A 21,955-nucleotide genomic window follows, 5' to 3' on the forward strand; every position below is an offset into this window, starting at 1 on the left:
TTAATAAATTCCTTATTTATAAGCGAGTTAGAACTTGCGTTATTGCTTGCAGCATTTAAAATTTCAACCTGACACTTACTCATATCTTAACGAATGCGGGCAATATGACGTTTAATTAGTTACTTAAAGTACCAGTTTATAAAACGTGTGTGTAGGTGTGGCATTGCCTACTTTTTCCTGAGCCCGTACCATGAGTCACTGACAGTGTCAAAACTGACATTTACGCTATCGAGAACGTAATTTACTTTCTATACATCTCGTTTGCACAAATATGCGAGTACGAGCGAGATGTATAGAAAGTAAATTACGTTCTCGACGGCGTTTATGTCAGTGCCAAACTAATGGTAGCCGTACTGAACACAGTATTACTTTTAACTGCATGAAAAATACTAAAATCACTATAAGTGTGCCTAGATACTGACTGGATGACAATGGGAGTACATAAAACTCAACCCTTTAAAAAAAATCGCCGAATAAATACACAACAACAAAAAAACCGCCAAATTAAGAAACTCCTTTTTTAACTTGGTTAAAAGAACCGTAAGTACCGTAACGTAAGTACCTACTTCATTTAAAAATATATGCACAGACAGAGAGCACCGAGACTCTCAATCAGTTCATCATCAACAAATTAGATGTGTTAGATCTCGACGTAATCAACATGAAATTATCAATGCAAAACATACCAACCTCCATCAGGCGTGTCTCACTCCGCGATTTCGTCGCTTTGCTACAGGTAGCTAAAAGTACATCCGTTCGGCCCCAATTTTGGGGAAAGCCATAAGCCGCGCGTGGCGCTGTCTCCACCTAGCGGCCATATCTGTGTTGATCGTAACAGACGAGTTTTGTTAGAGAGTGAGTCTTCTGTACTTAGTACTATTATTTATTCTGTGCCTCCATTAAATTATTGGCATGCAAACAAAACATCCGGCAACAGTCGCACAAAAAACAACTCCATATGAATGGATCCTGGCTTCCTCTCGTTAACTGCGTACACCTGGCGTTGTGTAACACGCGGTTACAAAACGTCTCAGAAAAGAATAGTCTGCACAAAATACCCGGAGGTGTAGTGTTATTAATATGTACTATTGATTGCATACACACACTAGAATGAGATACCCAAATACTTTAGTTCATTATGCCTCTCTTGTTTTCCAATTTATTGCAAAGCCGTAACTCAGCATACTTTACTAATCCATCAATATCAGCCTACACCTACATACATTATTTTATATTATGTTCCACTACTAGGCACACATCTTAGGGTAACATTCCATTTCTGACCGCAGCTGCACTACTGGTACTGAACGCGTCGCCGTTACTGTCAATTTCCATAGTGAAATGAACAGTAGTGCAGCTGCGGTTGGAAATGGACTGTCACCTTTATTGTACATTGTAAAAGTTAAAGTTACCCACGGTAGCTTTTGCAGACATCTTTGAATTTCCAAATATTTCAAGAAATCCTGTAAAAAAATTTAGGAAATTATATTATTTCTCATTTCTTGTAACTTTACACATAATATAATTTAAATAAATAACACAAAAAAAAACTTGATGAAACCACTTAAATATGTATTAAAACTCCATGCACTAAATATGACAAACCTGTTCCGCCATCATCGCGAAGCCTGTCGGAGGTGAACGACATCGCAGCATCGGAAAAGGTATCGGTTAGATGAGTCATTGCCAAGGCACAGCGAGACTTACAACCTAGACGCCTTCTGGTTGCCCCGACATTTGGAATGGTAATGTAAATCAACTTCTGGCTTGCATAATTAACCACAGCGACTATTTAATCAGATAAACAAACAAACACATACAAAGCGATTAGTACAAAGTGATGTTGTTTTTGCAAATCGCCTTAAAACTTTATTAACAAACCTTGCTTGCCTTTCTAAATGCGATTATCATTGACGAATTTGTCGAGGCGTGTAGTGACTCAAATTTTAAAATCTAAGTTACGAACCTGAGGGCTTACCGCGAAACACGTTCGACGTGTTGCCTCTCTGTCACACTTGTAAGTTCGTACGTAAGTGTGACAGGGAGGCAACACGTCGAACGTGGTTCGCGGTAGGCCCTCTGTTTTACTTCGAAAATAATGCCATGCATGCAGAAATAAATTACTACCTATGTACCTGTTAAATACCTACCTACTTAATATTTGGTTAATATATCGTTTAAATATGTGCCTTACTTGACATGTAAAATATCATGTTTTATGAATAAATGTGTGAGTATGAGTATGAGTAAAGATGGATATATTATTTACTAGCGACCCGCCCCGGCTTCGCACGGGTTAACAAATTATACATAAACCTTCCTCTTGAATCACTCCATCTATTAAAAAAAAACCGCATCAAAATCCGTTGCGTAGTTTTAAAGATCTAACCATACAGACAGACATGAAAGCGACTTTGTTTTATACTATGTAGTGATGTCCCTTAGCCTCTTATAGGATGCAAGCGAAAATATGATATCACACGAACGAAACGCTAACCCGTAGATGAAATATGAAGTTGATTATTTAAATATGATATCACACGAACGAAACGCTAACCCGTAGATGAAATATGAAGTTGATTATTTAAATATGATAGTTATCACACGAACGAAACGCTAACCCGTAGATGAAATATGAAGTTGATTATTTAAATATGATTTCACACGAACGAAACGCTAACCCGTAGATGAAATATGAAGTTGATTATTTAAATATGATATCACACGAACGAAACGCTAACCCGTTGATAAAAAATGAAGTTGATTATTTAAATATGATAGAGTTAGACCAAGAAAAGTCTGCAGCGATTTTGATAGCCCACGCAGTGCAAGTGTTATTTACACGTCATAAATTCATAGAAGTTTGACGTTTAAAATGACACTTGCACTGCGTGGGCTATCAAAATCGCTGCAGACTTTTCTCGGTCTGACTCTATCACACGAACGAAACGCTAACCCGTAGATGAAATATGAAGTTGATTATTTAAATATGATATCACACGAACGAAACACTAACCCGTAGATGAAATATGAAGTTGATTTTTTAAATATGATAGAGTTAGACCAAGAAAAGTCTGCAGCGATTTTGATAGCCCACGCAGTGCAAGTGTTATTTACACGTCATAAATTCATAGAAGTTTGACGTTTAAAATGACACTTGCACTGCGTGGGCTATCAAAATCGCTGCAGACTTTTCCCGGTCTGACTCTATCACACGAACGAAACGCTAACCCGTAGATGAAATATGAAGTTGATTATTTAAATATTATGATATCACACGAACGAAACGCTAACCCGTAGATGAAATATGAAGTTGATTATTTATTTCGCAAGCTATTTAAATCACGTGCGAGTGTTGTGGAGTCTGCAATACAATCTCACACAGCCTAAATCGTAATTGTATGCGGAGGCGTTGGAAATGCGTGCGCTTTGTTCCGAGGCATGCGGCGTGCGCGCATTCAACCATTGTTATGTTAATTACCTCGCTATCAAACCACCATAAGGGCCACCCCACATTTAGCGTCTTTCGAGCGTCGGCGTCTGAGGGCCTACCGCGAACCACGTTCGACGTGTTGCCTCCCTGTCACACTTAAGTACGAATTTACAAGTGCGACAGAGAGGCAACACGTCGAACGTGGTTCGCGGTAGGCCCTCAGGTCGGCGCTATGGAAAATGACGTCGCTGCGCAGTTGCTTCGACGTTGCGTCGAGCAGCGGCCATAGAGTTGTAGACGCCGACGCTCGAAAGACGCTAAATGTGGGGTGGTCCTAAACTACCAGACTTTTGGGATAGGCACAACTATTTTTGGAATGAGATCTTAGATAGGTCGCTCATGTTATGAATACATTGTCTTCCAACATTTTAAAATTGTTTTTTTTTGCCGTGTCTCCACTACCCTAAGGTTGTCTGGAAGAGATCGCTCTTTAGCGATAAGACCGCCTGTTGTCTACCATAGTTTAAGTTATACTTAATTTGTATAACATGTTCTTTGCCATATTGGTGAGCAATAAAGAATATTTGTATTGTATTGTATTATATGACTCCCTCATTATGGTTTTTGTTTTACGATACTCTTATTAATCAGATTTTTTTTACAATAAGTAAATGTTTTACTTGTTATACCTAAAAGACAAAAATGTAATAGTTTCAGATTAAACAGGCTTCGAAGGGTTACTATTGTCTAGCAGCCTTGACACGCTTATAGAACCATAGTATATACAAGTAAACAGTAATAAACCATGTTTTATTGTCTATAAATTCGATATTAATCAGAGATTATATATAACTCATTAAACTGAAGCAGAAATATAAATACGGGCTGTAATTTAAACATGCAACTCCTTATTAGTAGATATTAGATAATACCCTTACTTCGATTACTACCAAAGTGAATATGTGAATAATATTCAGGCAATAAGAAATAACAGTATATTGGTATAATATATTGAGATAGACTATTAGATTTGGTGGATTTGATTTTTGTTGCACCCATTGAAGCTAAAACTAACTTTTAGGATAATTGTGTTAAGCAGGTTGAGTTTGTCTTCTTAAAAAAGACACGAAATTAATGTCTTGTTACGCTGTAGTATACACATTAAAATGTTATTACAGCCAGTTATTACCAACGCCGTTTTAGACCCAAATTCATCCAGTCTTGTAGCTAATTGGACCCCGCATTTTTCAATGGTTTGTGACGCACAGTATAATTTTAAATCCTTATTTTGGAAAAAGTTCGAATTACACGAAACCACAGCGAGGTCTGGCTTTGAGCGTATCCAGGCTAGTCTCACGATCTAGTTTCAATGCGGCCCCGCCCACAAGGCGCATACATACATTTACCTACACCAGATACAGGCATGCGGGACTTTGGGTTGTACCTATAGGACATATAACCGAGGTATAAAAGCCTCAGTTATCTGACAATTTGGCACAAACCGAGCCCTGGCTTACAGTGAACTAACGTCCTAGACTAAGCTACCACAATGATAGCCAAGGTAATGTGTATTTCAGTGAAATTGTGATAAAGGTGTGGCTAGGACTAAACAGTAGTGATAAGAAATGCAAGTGTGTTGATAACGTGCTAGTTTCGTAATAATCCATTTTTAAAACACCGTTCTTAATATGGAATTTCCTTATAGACATGTTCATGCTTGAACATGATTCTTATTAGAAATATCTTGAAACCTTTCGCGTCACACGGTAGGTAGGTAGTTATTTTATACATAAAAAACAAGATAACCACTAATGTAGACATACATGAAAGGGATCAAATTAAGCCGGCAAAGTAAGCTCCAATTTCGGTGTAAACTTTCAATGTTATGGTTGATTTAACTTTCAATGTCTCTTTCAAAAGAGAAGGCGTTATATTACTTAGGTAAAAATAAAAAAAAAATAAGTCCATATAATACGTCTAGAACCATAATTAAAACGCACTATAGTCAGTGCAATATCTAATAAGGTAAATTTATTTTAAGCTCTGAGATTAAACTTTTATAGGTGCGTGCGCACACTACTATTGAATGATTTGATATTTATCTGATTTGTGATACTGTTATCTTTAATTATTATTATAATTTACTGTCTCTATTTTACGATTGTTTAAAACAAAACAAAACATGCCGATTTGCCGAATCACGGTTAAATTCGAGCTTGTGATTACCAGATTGCACTTCGCAGTAAGGGTAACTCTAAGTACCAACTAAATTACAGATCTAACGTTAAACTGATTACAGATTTGGCTGCATTAAACTGATTTGTTTTATATTACGTACCTAATTAAATAAATAATATACATATAATCTAGTCCAAAAACTACTTTCTACTAAAAATCACCGTGCAATTTCTTAAACTGAGATAAGTGTTAGACCTATAAAGCGGCCACTAAGTGCAGTATTCTGATCCTGTTAAAACTTGCAGGTGGGTCTTTCCGCGTAACTCGGACATGACAACGAAAAAATAAACTATTGAATTTAGAATGTGTTTGAATGTAGAATAATCAAATGAGGGTAGCAGAACAAATTTTATAACCTTAAGTCAATAATAAGTCAACGGTTGTCATAATTTCCGACATTGTAAGTGCTGCTTGCGGAATCAACTACGAACGTAAAATAAGTGATTATAAATATTACGACTTTAATTGATTTTTACGCAAAGAAGAGGTAAGTAACCTTTATTTATCTGTTGTCTATTAAATTATTCACGCGTTACTTTGATTACAATTATCATAAGTTGAAAGAAAAATATGTAAGAGGTGAATGAAAATTGCATGTCGTTGAGTAACGTGAGTAACGTAAAAAACAATATTTTTCATTTACTGTACTGAAGTTTTGGACAAACGAACTTATATTGAACTATGTGTATGATTGGGCTTAGATGGTGTCATTCTCGCGGTTTATTTCTCCGCATAAGTGTTATTTTATAGAAATACATGACTTGAGATACTTGTAACGTGAGTCACAGTGAATCGCGTTGTTGCAACTGTAAAGCGAGTAACTAAATATTTGAATGTATTTTGTAGCTACAATGCCTCTATCAGCGGCAGAAAGGGCAAAAAGAAGAAGACAGAAGCTGAAAGACGACGGAAAGTACGAAGAGTATAAGAAAAAACATAGGCTTGCCGCCAAAAAATCAGGCAAAAGAAGAAGTTGCTAGATAACATGACTCAAAAAAAGAAAAACCAATTTATAAAGGATGAAAGAGAAAAAACCAGAAAAAGAGTTGAAAAACATATAGATCAAAGAAAAAAGCTGAATAAGCAAGAGCCTTAGATAGTTCAATTGCATCCTCATCTTCGATGTTAATTAATCGCCAAGCTTTGGGTAGAGCTAAATAACGTATCAGAAAAGTTCTAATTCTAATAATAATAAGTAAAAAATATGCTATTTGTTTGCTAGAAATGATAAAAAATATCAAAATATTCTAGGTAGTCGCAAGTAACGTGATTCACGAAATCGCTGTAACGTGAGTTCGTAAGGTTTTATATTTTATTTAAATAAGGGTGTATCTTTGATTTTATTTGGTTAACTATTAAAGAAGCTTGCATATTTATGTCATTGTTTTGTTATTTTGTTAAAACTAATTCATTCAATAATCAAAGGGAAATCAATAAACACAAAAGGCGTAAAACTCCGTGTCCATTTCTTGTAACGTGAGTCATGGAGTTATTTTCCACTTTTCTCCTTTTTTTATAATTTGATGGAGAAAAAGTACTTCGATAAATGATTCGCAGTAATGTACTCTGTGATATTATTATCAAGTTTTCGACGTAGAAAGCTCTTGATCTCAAATATACGACAAGATTGTTAGGAATAGTGACTACAAAGTAACGTGAGTCACCGTGGATTTACCCAGGTGATCCTCATATGTGCGCTGATCAGCATGGCACGTGGAGGCCTGATCGCGGCCCCTCACGGCGCGCTGTCCTCCTCGAGCCTGGTGTTAGGAGGCCTAGGCCATGGGCTGGCCGCCCCGGCGCTGGGAGTGGGATATGGTAAGGTAGTTCAATTTGGTGGTGCCTCCGAATCACTTATAATATGATACATACCAGTCCATTTTCTGAAGAAAAACATCGTGAAAAGCCAGACCGAATCCCAATAAGGCTTATAATATCCCCTCTGCGTTGGGAGTCCTAATTCTTGGGATTAAGCTACCGAATGGAGTCCATCAATGGACCTTAGATTACCTCCAAACACGCTCAAAATACGGGGATGATGATAGCATTGATAACGAATTTTATTTTTTATAATTTTTTCATTTATCACAAAGTACACAACAATTTTAACAATTTATATTCCTCGCCAAACTGCGATTGCAGTTTGTTGGCGAGATCACGCTCATTTTTACGTTTTAAACATACATATTATGCTATGCACTAATGCACTAAATACTAAACTTAAATACATACTATCCGAAAAGCGAACATGCATGGCGATTATGATGACAACTCAAAAAAGACAAGTAGGTCATAACATTTGAAATTATTTTAACAACAAAATTTAGGTAAAGGTTCATGAGTAAGTACAGTTTTAATATTAGGGTATATTTTTCAATAACATATTTTTAACTCATTTTTAAATTTAGCCCTACTACATTTATTTTCTTCCCTTAGGTAGTTAATAAAGTTGTATCAGCCAAAAAACAAAATGAAAATTATTATTATGTCGCACGAATTAATTTAGTTGATCGTAGATCATTAGTAGTTGAAAACAGATAAAGAAAACACTTAAATGACAAATTACTTATTTCAATATTCATAATATATATTGCTTAAAAAAATTCCTTTTCACTCTTTCATCATAAAAATATATTATCATGTGTTACATTAAATCAATTTATTTTGAATTTCTACTAACTACGTACAAAACTTAAGAAACTAAAACCCATTCTCAGCCATGCTCGATCCAAAGGTCCCCATCACACCGGCAGCGTTAATTAAATTTAGTTATGTTTGCTCGTGTGAGCTAAAACACCCAACCATAAAAGTATTGGTTATATTTTAAATATTTCATTTTCAGGACACGGCGGCGTGGTCGCGCACGGGGCGGCGTACGGCCTGGCGCACGGAACGCCGTACGGCCTGGCGCACGCCGCAGCCCCTGTTGAAATCTATGTGAGTACTTTTTTTGTACCGGTGTAAAAAAGGTGATTTGCGTAGGAACTACACCGTTAGGGTAACATTCCATTTCTGACCGCAGCTGCACTACTGGTACTGTTAGTTTCCATAGTAAAATGAACAGTAGTGCAGCTGCGGTTGGAAATGGACTGTCACCTTTACTTTCATAGCAGCTAAGCGTTACTGTCTAATTTACCTATACCTATAGGTCAGTTCGAATTCGAACTTACGTTGATGACACTATTAACTACTACTAACTATTAACAAGTCAACAACAAAACTATGACGGATATTAAAAATGTGATGTGACGTCTCAAAGTACCTATTATGTGTTAAGTGTGGGATCAATGAGATTTCAGCCAGGTAGTCTTAAAATATAATACAGCAAGTTTTAATGCCTGTTATTGTAGATATTACTAAAGATTGAGAAGAGTTCATAGTTTCAAAATTTGCTTAGATACAGTGGAGCAAAATTCAAGAACAACGAAATTTCCCATGATGTCCTTGCACTGATCATATCGTCTCACTGTTTCCAGGCCCACCCCCGTTACACATTCAACTACGGTGTCGCCGACGGCCACACGGGCGACCAGAAGAGCCAGTGGGAGTCCCGCGATGGCGACGTGGTGAAGGGCCAGTACTCGCTGGTGGAGCCTGACGGCACCGTGCGCACCGTCAACTATTCAGCTGATGACCATAATGGGTAGGTGCACTTTTCGTTAGCAAGATTTAATGAAGTAGAAAAATCTGGCGACGGCAATGTTGGCACTCACTGATATGCCGTCGGACAGTTTCCAAAATTTCGAAATTTGAATATGGAAATATTTCAGAAACTCTGATATTTTCCTAAACGGAAATTTTCAGTAACTTGCACATCTATAGGTACTGTCACTTCATCCCTGGAGGAATGTAGGTACTTACCTAAAGTGCGGTAAGTATACCTACATCTGAAAGATAAAATTATCATGGTACCGGATTCGAGATTACGGCAGGTTTTTTTATATGAGGCAAATATTTAATAAAATACGATCTGAAAGAAGTAGGTACTAACGATGAAATTTGCAGTTGAATTATCGTAAAGAAACGGGCTAGGTAAGCCGTAGCTAAGATGACACTCGTTTTTGACATTTGACAAACGCCAGTAAAAATGTAAATAATTCACGTCATAATTTCCAAACATTATTTATGTTGCGATTGGCGTTTTATATTAAATATTGTCACTTCCTGTAAATAAACGACATTTATTGGTTCAAAACAGCGCTCTTAAACGTTTTTTATATAAGAATGGTTAAGATAATTCTTTACAAAATTTAACAATAAAGACGATCACCGAAAAAAATCTACAAAAACCAATCATCGAATTAGATAATTAATCCGAAACTATTACAAGTCCGTAAAAGTGTAACGGCAGTAATGGCTTAGGGCCCGATTCGGATTTTGAACTAGACATCTAATAGATATCTATTAGACATTACCAAGATACGACAACGATATTTTTAAGATCTCGCCTGTCAAGTTTGACATTTCCGCGATTTTGGAGATACTTACCTACTCTTGAACGATTTCCAAAATCATTTTTTTTACTAGCAGATACGTCTGCGAGCGATATTCCAAATTTTATATTAAAGGATTTTTTTCTTTAATATAAGATTTCCAAAATGTCTAAAACGTCTCGTTATGTATTTTTAGATCTCAAAACGATTTTTAAACGATTTTAATACGATAATTAAAACGTATTTAAAAGTGACATTGGTAGTCGAAATCTAAACTAAGTACCAGGTATCTAGTACCTACATATCGTATCGTTCTCTTCTCTAGAACGGATCTTGTTTTCCGAATACCGCGCTTAGCCTCAAAGCGCGCGATAATCGCTGCCCTTGACACTGCGGTTTGGTTTTCGGTTCAATGACTCCAGACTCGAAGCGTGCCAAACGGTCAGTAAAAAAACTGGTGCGTGCTAAATGGTTGTTTTAACAACAATGTAATGGTAAAATTGATAATTCGAAACTTAAGAGATTTATGAAATTGATCGTTTACAACCAATTTTTGTATTCTGACAAGGTGAATAAGCGGATTTAGATTTCTAAATGTCCTATTGAGATCTGGCTAGACATAGAACCGATACATTTTAACGGTTAACGGTGTTTCGAGAACGATATATTGTATCTACTCTCAATATTTCCATAAACAAGATTAGTACGACCTGGGTACATTACGTATATATGTAACGTTTCTCTTATTTGACTCTCAAGTGCTAAAAAAATGTATTCTGCCAGTAAGGGTGCAGTTCAAAAAATAGCTTTTGAGTCTCTTAACTTTGTGATGTTTACAGGTAAGACGCAAACAAGTTAAGCATACATTAGTTTAAATCGTTTGTAACAGATGACACTCGGAAGGTTTCAATTTTCTATGGTTTGGTTGACAGCTCGCTACCCTACGAACTGAAAGAAGTAAATCTCAGTTCGGGCATAAAAAAACAAAATATAATGTAAAAACTCGAGCAATAAGGCTCATTTAGACGGCGCGCGAACTCGTATACGATTTTAGTTACATTGCGGACCATTGAGGTTACATCAATTCAGCCGACCGATCAAATAACGCAATGTAATGAAACTCGCATGCGAGTTCTCGCACCGTCTAAATGAGCCCTTAATCACATGCTTCTTCATTTTCAGATTCAACGCAGTGGTGAGCAGACAAGGGCACGCCGCACACCCCGCCGTGCACGCCGCCCCCGCCGTCCTCGCCGCCCCCGCCTACGGACACGGCCTCCTCCACGGCTAAATTCACTCTGCCTTCGACGACACCTATTTATTAATTAATACCTAGCTTAAGCACGGACGGAATGCGACAACGAAACGAGAATGCTTCATGGTTAACGTTCAAAGACAGGCAGTCCATTGGACAGTCAGCAGCAGAAGTAGCTCAGCTGGCGAGAGAACTAGAATCTCTAGATAATCTTGGCACGGTTTTGATGATAAGAGGATAAGATCGCGAAAATCATGTCTTTCAAACTTTTTCTGCTGATGACTGGTCAAACATGAAAGAGGCTATGCGTTTCATAAGGTGTATCCATCCTGGGACTTGACGGCCCAAATTAGTATTATCATGATCAGTCATCCCCCAACATTAGAATTTAAACTTTTGTATTATACTTCCTTGTAGTTGTAAGTCTTTCGTTTTCAAACTTTGTAGTGTTGTACAAAACTCGACAATTTGAATACAGTTTATGAAACGTCACGACACAATGCTTCGAGGTGCTGTAAAGAACCGGTTTTTGTGACTGAAAATGACGTAAAATAAATATTACTTATACTTTCATAACACTTGCATATTTTATTTCGGCGACATGTCAGACTCCTGTCACTCAGTGCGGATTTAAAAGTGATAGTCGTCGATTAATACTCGTTTGCCACCCTTTTACAGTGTTCTTACGTGTTCGTTTGACATAACCTGTCGACCTGAAAGTAATTCAAGTTTTGAATAAAAGTATAAAATCCAGAGCCAAGTGCATATTCATATCATTCAATTGCCAAGTTCACAAGACTTAACACAAGCAACATGTTCAACAAAGTAAGTACGATGAATACAAGTAATTTTTTTATTTTTTATAAAATGATTTTAAATTACATATTATAATCTAATACCTTTAAACGAGCAATTCTTATTTCGGGGATCTCGGAAACGGCTCTAACGATTTCGATGAAATTTGCTATATGGGGTTTTTGGGGGCGAAAAATCGATCTAGCTAGGTCTTATCTCTGGGAAAACGCGCATTTTCGAGTTTTTTTATGTTTTCCGAGCGAAGCTCGGTCACCCAGATATTTATACCTATACAAGGTAATTAATAGCAATAAAACCGACCGAAACTATATTTGTTTGTTAAATATTGACTTAGCTGTAATTCTAAAATAATTGTCTCTAAAAAACACGCATCGAAATTAATTTACTCAACTTATTTGTCTAAATTATCAAATTCTGTCATTTTAATTAGATCGTCATCTTCGCGGCGGCGTTAGCAGCGGTGTGTGCCCAACAGCACGGACATGGTCAAGAACACCACGGCCACGCCGTGTCCTCCCAGTCCTTCGTGATCCACCAAGTACACCACGAGCACAAGGACCACCATGCCGCCCCTGTACATCACGCTCCCCATCACGAGCAACTCGTGGCTGTGCACCATGCTGCCCCCGTACACCACTTTGCTCCAGTCCACCACGAACACCAGAATGAGGAACATCATGATTACTATGTAAGTTTTTATGCGATGCGATGGGTTTACTGTATTCTCTAAGGTCTTTTTTCAACAAAGTATTTTTTATATTATTCTACAGGCGCACCCCAAATACGAGTTCTCGTACAAGGTGGAGGATCCCCACACCGGTGACCGCAAGTCCCAGCACGAGTCCCGCGACGGCGACGTCGTGAAGGGCGTCTATAGCCTGCACGAGGCTGATGGTTCCGTCCGCACTGTTGAATACAACTCTGACAAGCACAGCGGGTGAGTAGATTGAAATAACTTACTATTCTACTGGCTTAGCGAACTGAGATGGTCTTGGTCTCCGATACGCGTTGGCACCGCCCGAACTAGTGCGATTTCCTCCCAGTTTTCTGGGCTCCCCAGCGGTACTTTACTAGATGGTCGTTGTCCTATCGGACATCCTACGTGGGCCCTTTAAGCCTTTCTATCTGCTAGAATCCTCTCGAGATGTCCAAGATAGCGGGTTGTTGATGAATAAAATAGCATTAAATCTAATTATAAGCCTATATTGGTGGTACCTAGTAAGGATATTAATAAAATGTTATTTTTTGTTTGCAGTTTCAACGCGTACGTGAAACACTCGGAACCCATCAAGCATGTCCAGCCCCATCATTATCATCATTAATCAAATGACTGTGTATCGTGTCGTATGCATGTGATTGTTATGTTGTTGAACTGTTGAATAAATAGCCTAGTCCTCAAATCCACTTTGATTCTATTATCGAAACCTGCCTGCATTTAGGAATATATTTATATTGTTTTTCCAACCCTTACCATTACCAATATATAATATACTCTGAGATATAACTCCGAGATGTCAGTCAAAAACAGTGAAACAGACAATTATTTTCGGTATTCGAGATTTGTTACTAATGGTCAAAGAGAATAGAGTGCATAAGAGTTACTGTCATGGTAAATTATGTAGCCCCAGTACATTTACTGCCACCTTTTGACAAACGATTAAAACTGTTACAACGCCATTTGACTTTCACCCTTATCAGTGAAAGAATAAGGGTGAAAGTCAAATGGCGTTCTAACAGTTCAGTGAAAGAATATGTGTTAATTTATTAAATATTGAAATTAACGCCATCTTCCCGAGTGTAGGCCAAAAGTTATGGCGCCATCGCTCGAAAAGATTGCACCATAACTTTGGTCAAATTTACTCTCGTCGGAACATTGTCTATTAAATTAAAATCGGAATGCCTACAGTGTTTGAAAATACTGTTTATAACACAGTTTGACTTATGAATTCCATTTGGGTCAGTAATTTTGTAAGAAAAATTCAATATCTATCATCTATATCTGTATTTATAAGATAGAAAGAGACACTTCAGAAAACTTTATACTTACTACTAAAATCGTTAATAAATAGTTGAAAGGGAAAAATAAAACGTTTTAATATCACATTAATAAAAATTTTAATACTTAATAAAAATAAAAGGCTTAAATTTTTAGGCATGTAACTATTGTAACTTTATAACACCTCTATGTAAAACCCTTTTTATGTGCAAATAAATGATTATAATGATTATATTATTTCTTAAGTGGTCCCATTCGACAGAAAATCACAAAGAAGAGAGAACTATTAGATGGTGTAATTATTATGTAACTTAAAAACACACATCCCACCAAAACATTTTCATGTAAAATGTTGCCAAGACGAAACCTCGCACTGTCAAAAACTTATCAGATCTCTTGTAGAGCCAAGCTTCTAACTCTATAAGCCATAACTTCACAAACTCTCTACACCTTAGTCAAAATATGTGGCTTGGCCGTTTCGTTACTGCAAGAACTATTTGTACCTATACTAAAAAATAATAAATAGTGAATACATTTTTCGCCTTCGAGACCATGAGTTTTTTCATTTTACGCCCATGTAACGGTTCATCATTCCTAATGAATATTATTTTGCGCTATTATTAAGAGCGCTATTACATTTCGGCGTTGAGCGAGTTTAGGTATTTTACGCGCTGCGGCAGGCCGTGCGAGCTCAGTATGCCGATCCCTTCTACCACGCATTTTCCCTCACGCTCGCACTACAATGATAGATTAAACATTCTTGATCGTCCGTGAAGCATTTGAAATCAACCATAACAACACTAACTATACTTACATTTTAAAGTCCTAAAAATGTTATTTGGTACGAAAATACTAAATCAGTAAGTACGAGTATGTACATACTGAACTTAGTAGGTATATTACTAGAAATAAACTATAGATAGGTACTCGCTTATTTACATGTTTCGCCATTGCATTTGGTATAGGTTGTGTTGTGAAACTATTTTAGCTATATAATAAAACCTATAATTTGTATCAACGAGGGTTTGGAAACGAGCTGGTATTGAGGATCTGATGATGAAGCCTGATGATGATGCTGAAGGTGGTCACGGATACCAATCAACCATTTAGTAACATGATTAGGCTCGTTTGATTCGTCTCAACAAGATCTTTGGCACTAGGTGATATTCAGTGTCTGATGATGGAGCTGAAAGGTGGCCACGGGTACCAATCAATCATGTAACTAAAGCACTTCGTGTTTGGGCTCGTTTGATTCGTCTCATCAAGATCTTTGACACAAGATATTATTCAGGGTCTGATGATGGAGCTGGAAGGTGGTCACGTGTAGCAATCAACTATACAATGAATATAGTTAGTCAAACCAAATTTGTCAGTAAATAAGAACAAAAAAAACTATACTCATCCTTTTCTTTTGGGTGCTAGTACTAGTGTAAGACAAAGGTAGTATGATTATCTCTGTCTATATTTGAAATGAGACGACAGTCCTTTGAAAAACTCTAATTATGAAATGACATTTAACAAATAATAATTGATGGACGATCGCCAGTGTTCGTAAATTGTTGTAAACAACCAATTGTCTCTTTCCAAAAACCGATATGCATTGTGCAATATTTATCGCCGGATACCATATGTATTTTAGAGTATACTATGAATACATATAATTATAACCAAACCATTAACCAGTTTAAAAATAAACCCTTAAAAATAATTTTCATATCATATATATATAGATGACGACCGGTCTGGCCTAGTGGGTAGTGACCCTGCCTGTGAAGCCGCGGTCCTGGGTTCGAATCCCAGTAAGGGCATTTATTTGTGTGATGAGCGCAGATATTTGTTGTTTTCTATGTATTTAAGTATGTATTTGTATATATTATATCTATCGTTGTCTGAGTACCCACAACACAAGCCTTCTTGAGCTTACTGTGGGGCTTAGTCAATTTGTGTAAAAATGTCCTATAGTATTTATTTATTTATTTATTTATTTATAGATTTAACTTATGATTCAGAAAAGATTAGCGTAGCTTTGTTGTGTCTTATTGGATATCATTAATTTCAACATTATATTCCTGAGGTTAATTTGAAACTTTACAACATTAGTTTCCAATAGATAATGTTTTTTAAAGATGTATATAATACTAGACAAGATTTAAAGCAAGACATACTTACAAAAAATGAGTAATGTAAAATATCTAATTATTCAAAAATGTTAAATAGTTACATGCTTGTGTCAATATTAAAATGGAACGCGTATTTTGAATGCTTCGAGCGACATACACTTGAGTAATGAGCAATCAGTGTATTCGATCCTTTCAGTTACTCAATGAACGTAACGTTGAGTCAAAACTCGTTCCCCGCCCTCTTACGTATACCGACCTGTTCATCCAGTCAAAAATTCAAGCTCAAGTTTTGACTATATAAAGCAACGGTACTTATGAGATAATATCATTCAACATCACTCCACAAGAGCATACACATCTCAAAATGATCTCTAAAGTGAGTCACATTAAAATAATACGTGTCTTTAATTAACACACAAGTTTTGCAAGTGAACAATTATATCATATCATAATAACCGGAAGTGTTCTAGTGACAACTAGTGTTTTAAGCTAAGGGCAACATTCCATTTCTGACCGCAGCTGGTACTGAACGCGTCGCTGTTACTCTCAATTTCCATAGTAAAATTAACAGTAGTGCAGCTGCGGTTGGAAATGGACTGTCACCTTAAGTGTTTTTGTGTGCTTTCTTAATAAGTATCGTGATTTGTTCCTCAGGTCCTAATCGTTGCTGTGGCCTTAGCGGCGGTGTGTGCTCAGGAGCACTACCAGCACGGACATGGCCAGGAGCAAGGGCATGGCCACGGACACGGACACGCTGTGTCCTCTCAGTCCTTCGTGCTCCACCAAGTCCACCATCCTCGCCAGGAGTCTGCTCACCATAACTCTTACGGACACCAAGCTCCCGCTCACCACGAATCGCACCACGCCGCTCCCATTCATCATTCCGTCCAAGTGCACCATGCTCCCGTCCACAATGAACACCAAGCCCAACAGGAGCAGCAAATTCACCACGCCCCCGCCTACGAGCAAGTTCAAGTGCAACACGCTCCCGCCCACCACGAGCACGTAGTCCAAGTGCACCACGCTGTGCCCGAGCACCACGCTACTTACGAGCATCATGGCGCCTCCGTCCACCACGCTCCCGCTCAGCATGAGCAAGTTGTCCAAGTACAGCACGCCGCCCCCGTCCACCACTCCGCTCCCGTCCAACACGTTGCCCCCGTCTACCACACCGTCCAAGTTGCTCCCGCTCACCAGGAACATCACAAGGAACAACACCATGAGGAGGAGCACCATGATTACTATGTAAGTCTTTAACAATATAATATTTCGCTAAGAATATGTAAAATATAGAATCCAAACTTCTTCCACATATCGTCATCATCATTCTATATTTAGCCGGCCACTGCTGAGCAGAGCATCTCTCCCAGTATGACACAAGTCCTGGTTCTAAACCAATCTCATCTAGAAGTGATCCCGTTAAATGAAACAATTGTTTTTTTTTTCCCAGGCTCACCCCAAATACGAGTTCTCATACAAGGTGGAGGACCCCCACACCGGCGACCGCAAGTCCCAGCACGAGTCCCGCGACGGCGACGTCGTGAAGGGCGTCTACAGCCTGCACGAGGCCGATGGCTCCATCCGCACCGTCGAATACGACTCTGACAAGCACAGCGGGTAATTTTTGCCAAACATCTTAATAGAAATATTCATACATTATTCCACAAAGAATGAAAAAAGGCGATTCCAGTTCAAAATTATTACTGACGTCACATATTATGGATGTCTATCGTAGTGTCTTCGTTTCGCCGGAATTTTCGATTCGAAAAGTTTCGACTTTCAATTGGCAAAGTTTGATGAAGTTGAAGATTGAATATCTAAAACCTTGTAATATTACACAACTCAGAAGAGATAGAACTTTTTTCAATCAATCTATTAATATTATATTTAATTTCAGTTTCAACGCGTACGTCAAGCACTCCGAGCCCTCCAAACACATCCAGCCCCAGCAGCACCAATACCATCATTAAGTTATCGACTATTAACTTATTCCAAAGGACTGATTGTTATTAATGTTGACTTGTAAATAAAGTATTTAAAAATATTTCAGTTCTATTTTTATATTCGGTCAAACAACTTTGTCAGTAGAAAAAGGCGCGAAATTCAATTTTTTTTTCTGGGACGAATATCTTTCGCGCCTACGTTTTTAAAATTTGCCACTTTCTTATTGACGAAAATGGATTGACAGACTTTATAATAGAAATATTTCACACACTCAGACATACACGTTTTCACATAACAAGGAGGCCTATTCTGATTGAATTAATAGGCTACGATTTTGATCTGGATTTGTTATGGATATGATATTATGTCAGTGTCAAAAGATACATTTCAACAAAATAGCCTAGATAAAAGGGATTAGTTGCCAAGCGGACCCCAGGCTCAAACGCAAGGAAGATAAGTCTATAAAAGCTGAATTTGAAGATTTCAGCTTGTCCGGGTATTGGTTGTTTACTCTTCATAAGTTAATGCTAATAATGATTTAGCAAAGCGATAGGTTTTTGGGGGCCAATCTTGTGGCAGCATCTGCTCGGTGTACCCCACATTGCTCCGCTCACGCCTCACTAATGTCCGAAACACCATTGTTCCGTGATGGGAAAGACATACATTTAGCTAATATACTCTAAATAAAAAGAATATCTTAGATTTACCATTGCCCGAACGTGAACGTGGGTTGAGCGCACTCTACTGTCAACGTCAGGTCATCGTGTGATATATGTAATTATAACATGTAATATAATATCTGGGAGACCGAGTTTTGCTTGGAAAACATAAAAACTCAAAAATGAGCGTTTTCACAGAGATTAGACCCAGCTAGATCGATTTTTCGTCCCCGAAAACCCCCATGTACCAAATTTCATCGAAATCGTTAGAGCTGTTTCCGAGATCCCCGAAATATATATAAATAAATAAATAAACAAGAATTGCTCGTTTAAAGGTAGAGCTCGTTTAAAGCAGCGGTCGACAACCCGCGGCCCGCGGGCCGCATGCGGCCCGTGAATCTGTCACTTGCGGCCCGCGAGCCTCCCTGGCTATTTTGTAAGTAATAATATTGACAAACGACAATGTCTAGTCTAGTCATAATAAATATTAACAAAGTGCGGCCCGCGTCAACTTCGTTACCTACTATGTGGCCCTTGGCTGCTAAAAGGTTGCCGACCGCTGGTTTAAAGGTATTAGAGTAGAGTACGTGGGAAAACAATATACAAATTTCGATGTCCCAAACGGGATTATATTTTACCAATATCCCGTTTACTTACTAAATATGAAAAATACGGGTATGTTATAATGAACCTTAATTGAAGAACCTAAATAATAATATTAATTATGTAATATTCTGCTGTTTAATAGTTATGCAGTACCTGACGTATACCGGACGGATAGGTATTTTCGTTGTCATTTTACTGACATAGGTGTCCGGTAAGTATTTAATTCAGTAATTCATTCTTGTTATCATAATTTAGTTAGGTAGTTCATTTAAGTATAGTGAGAAAATATTAATGGCATAAAGATTTTTTTGAAATAAGTAGTTACAAATTTAACATACGAAAAACAAAAACTAATAATACAGTAATTTTATACATTTTGCGTTTGCGTCAAATCCGGTAGTTCTGATTTTTTGCAGACTTGTTTATGATGTTGACCCAATGAATAATCCAACGCGCCGAACGCAACTTTGTCAAAAATCGAAAAATCCGCGAAGATTTCGGTTTTTTTAGTTTTGGGTGATTCTAACCCTAAAGGACTAGTTATTGATAGTACCTTTCAGGGTTCGGTGACCATTTTCATCGTTCAAGTGCAGACATTTTGTGTCATCCAAATATTCGAGATTTATCGTTTATATTTATTTTAAATAATGATATAAGTATTTATGAAAAACATTATCAGGCATGTTCAGACTCCTGAAGCTAGTCTACGATTGCTGTGAAACGAGGATTGTTTGCCTTTCAACATTCGACAGGCGCTTACAGCACCTATATCAATAATTTTGTATACCTACCCGTCCCTTGCACTTTTTCACATAGAACATGTAAGACGTTCATCGTCAATTAAATAGTTTTTAAATATAATTTTGGGTTTTAATGAGTAAATTAAGGCTCCGTAATGTACACTACGATACATTAATTGTTGGCCCATGGGGGAACCTACGAAAATCAAGAAAAATCAAGAAAGAAAGTGCGATAGTACAAAGGCGCGTATGCAGCAAGGGCGCGTATGCAGTAACTAGAAGATTCCTGTCCCTGGGAGAAGATACGAGCAGAAGAGTAAATCTTGGCTGGATTGTGGAGTGCAGTGCAGTGCAACGTCGAAAGTTCACCCTGCGCGTCGAAGCAGTTGCCATAGCTAAGTGCCCTTCCTTTGTCCTTCCAAAGTCCAAATCTTTTATCTAATAGTCAAAATTGTAAACAATTTTCTTTTAGATACTCTTAAAGAGGTATATTATACTTCCACCTACGCAAGTACACAAAAATATCGTAAAAATAATCACTTTATATCTAGTTACATTCTTTGGTAATATCGTACTTTCAACCTAATATTTCAATTACATTATCTAAATCATATGGTGGCCCATGCTTAATTAGTTGTATTCTATACATTATTTGCATATTTCATTAAAAATAAGCTACATTCGAGACAAATTAACGTAAATAATTGCTAAAACATTACGTAACCTACCTAACCTAAAACAATTTTACCGTTACAAATTGGTTTTATCTTTTAAATTAGCCCTCATTTTACCTCATTCAACAATAATTTCATTGTATTTAAAGTGTTTCGCCGACTATTCCAGGATCGTCACGGCGCGGCTCAGCGTAGCAAGTCCCGTTATAATATCAAGTAGCTACCAGTCAGCTGAGCTCGCGCAGCCGGACTCCCAGCGGCAAGTACACCGTAGTGAGGAGCGTGAGATAAACCTTTTGTTATCTTTATTATAGTTAACAGTTTTTGTTTACCTAAAACTAAATAGGTAATAACAATGTCGAGCGAGGATGAGAAACAAAAGGCTTTGGCCGCAAAACGCTTCAAAGAATTAACTGTTTCGCGAAGTTCAATTAAAGGACAAATTACTAAATTTAAAATTTATATAAATACGTTGAATACAAAGGAGGAAATTTCTAATATTGAATTAGCTGAGCTAAGCCTTAAGCTTAGCAAGCTTGAGGGTTTGTCATCCAAGTTCGACACATTGCAAAATGAGATTGAGGTCCTGAATGCTGACCAATTATCGACTGAGCTTGATGAACGGGAGATGATTGAGCAAAATATTATTACAAACATTGCAAAAGCCAAAACATTCATTGAAAAATACAGTACGCTCGAAATGGAACGACGCAATTCAGTCGCCGTTCCTGTGCCCGCTCAATGTACGCACGATCATCAGGATCAAGGTTTTAAATTGCCACAAATACAAATTTCAAAATTCGATGGTGCGTATTTCCGCTGGCTTGAGTTTCGTGATACATTCGAAAATCTTATTCACAAAAATGAACGTATAAAGCCTATACATAAATTTCACTACCTCATATCCTACTTAGAGGGCGATGCGGCTAGAATTATTTCTAACTTAGAGGTGTCGTCTGCCAATTACGAAGAAGCCTGGAAGTTGCTGGGCGACCGCTACAATAATAAAAGGTTGCTTGTCAACCACCACCTAAGTTCACT

The 21,955-nt window shown here is 37.6% G+C and overlaps 3 protein-coding genes across 3 annotated transcripts; all 3 read left to right on the top strand.

Annotated features, from left to right (window-relative positions):
* The first annotated feature begins 4,910 nt into the window (after window positions 1–4,910).
* On the top strand, window positions 4,911–11,542 carry LOC134650564 (cuticle protein 7-like). Its single transcript, XM_063505519.1, has 5 exons — window positions 4,911–4,994; window positions 7,351–7,489; window positions 8,514–8,608; window positions 9,148–9,314; window positions 11,287–11,542. The coding sequence occupies exons 1-5, from the start codon at window positions 4,983–4,985 to the stop codon at window positions 11,393–11,395; spliced, it is 522 nt and encodes a 173-aa protein (XP_063361589.1). The 5' UTR covers window positions 4,911–4,982; the 3' UTR covers window positions 11,396–11,542.
* Window positions 11,543–12,066: 524 nt separating this feature from the next.
* Window positions 12,067–13,575, top strand: LOC134650297 (cuticle protein 7-like). Its single transcript, XM_063505258.1, has 4 exons — window positions 12,067–12,184; window positions 12,606–12,863; window positions 12,946–13,112; window positions 13,431–13,575. The coding sequence occupies exons 1-4, from the start codon at window positions 12,173–12,175 to the stop codon at window positions 13,495–13,497; spliced, it is 504 nt and encodes a 167-aa protein (XP_063361328.1). The 5' UTR covers window positions 12,067–12,172; the 3' UTR covers window positions 13,498–13,575.
* A 2,920-nt stretch (window positions 13,576–16,495) lies between these two features.
* Window positions 16,496–18,316, top strand: LOC134650259 (histidine-rich protein PFHRP-II-like). Its single transcript, XM_063505215.1, has 4 exons — window positions 16,496–16,667; window positions 16,946–17,536; window positions 17,742–17,908; window positions 18,189–18,316. Exons 1-4 carry the CDS (start codon window positions 16,656–16,658, stop codon window positions 18,259–18,261), a joined length of 843 nt encoding a protein of 280 aa, XP_063361285.1. The 5' UTR covers window positions 16,496–16,655; the 3' UTR covers window positions 18,262–18,316.
* Window positions 18,317–21,955: the final 3,639 nt, after the last annotated feature.

The sequence above is a fragment of the Cydia amplana genome, chromosome 8 (assembly GCF_948474715.1).
Source record: "Cydia amplana chromosome 8, ilCydAmpl1.1, whole genome shotgun sequence".
Classification (NCBI taxonomy): Eukaryota; Metazoa; Arthropoda; class Insecta; order Lepidoptera; family Tortricidae; genus Cydia; species Cydia amplana.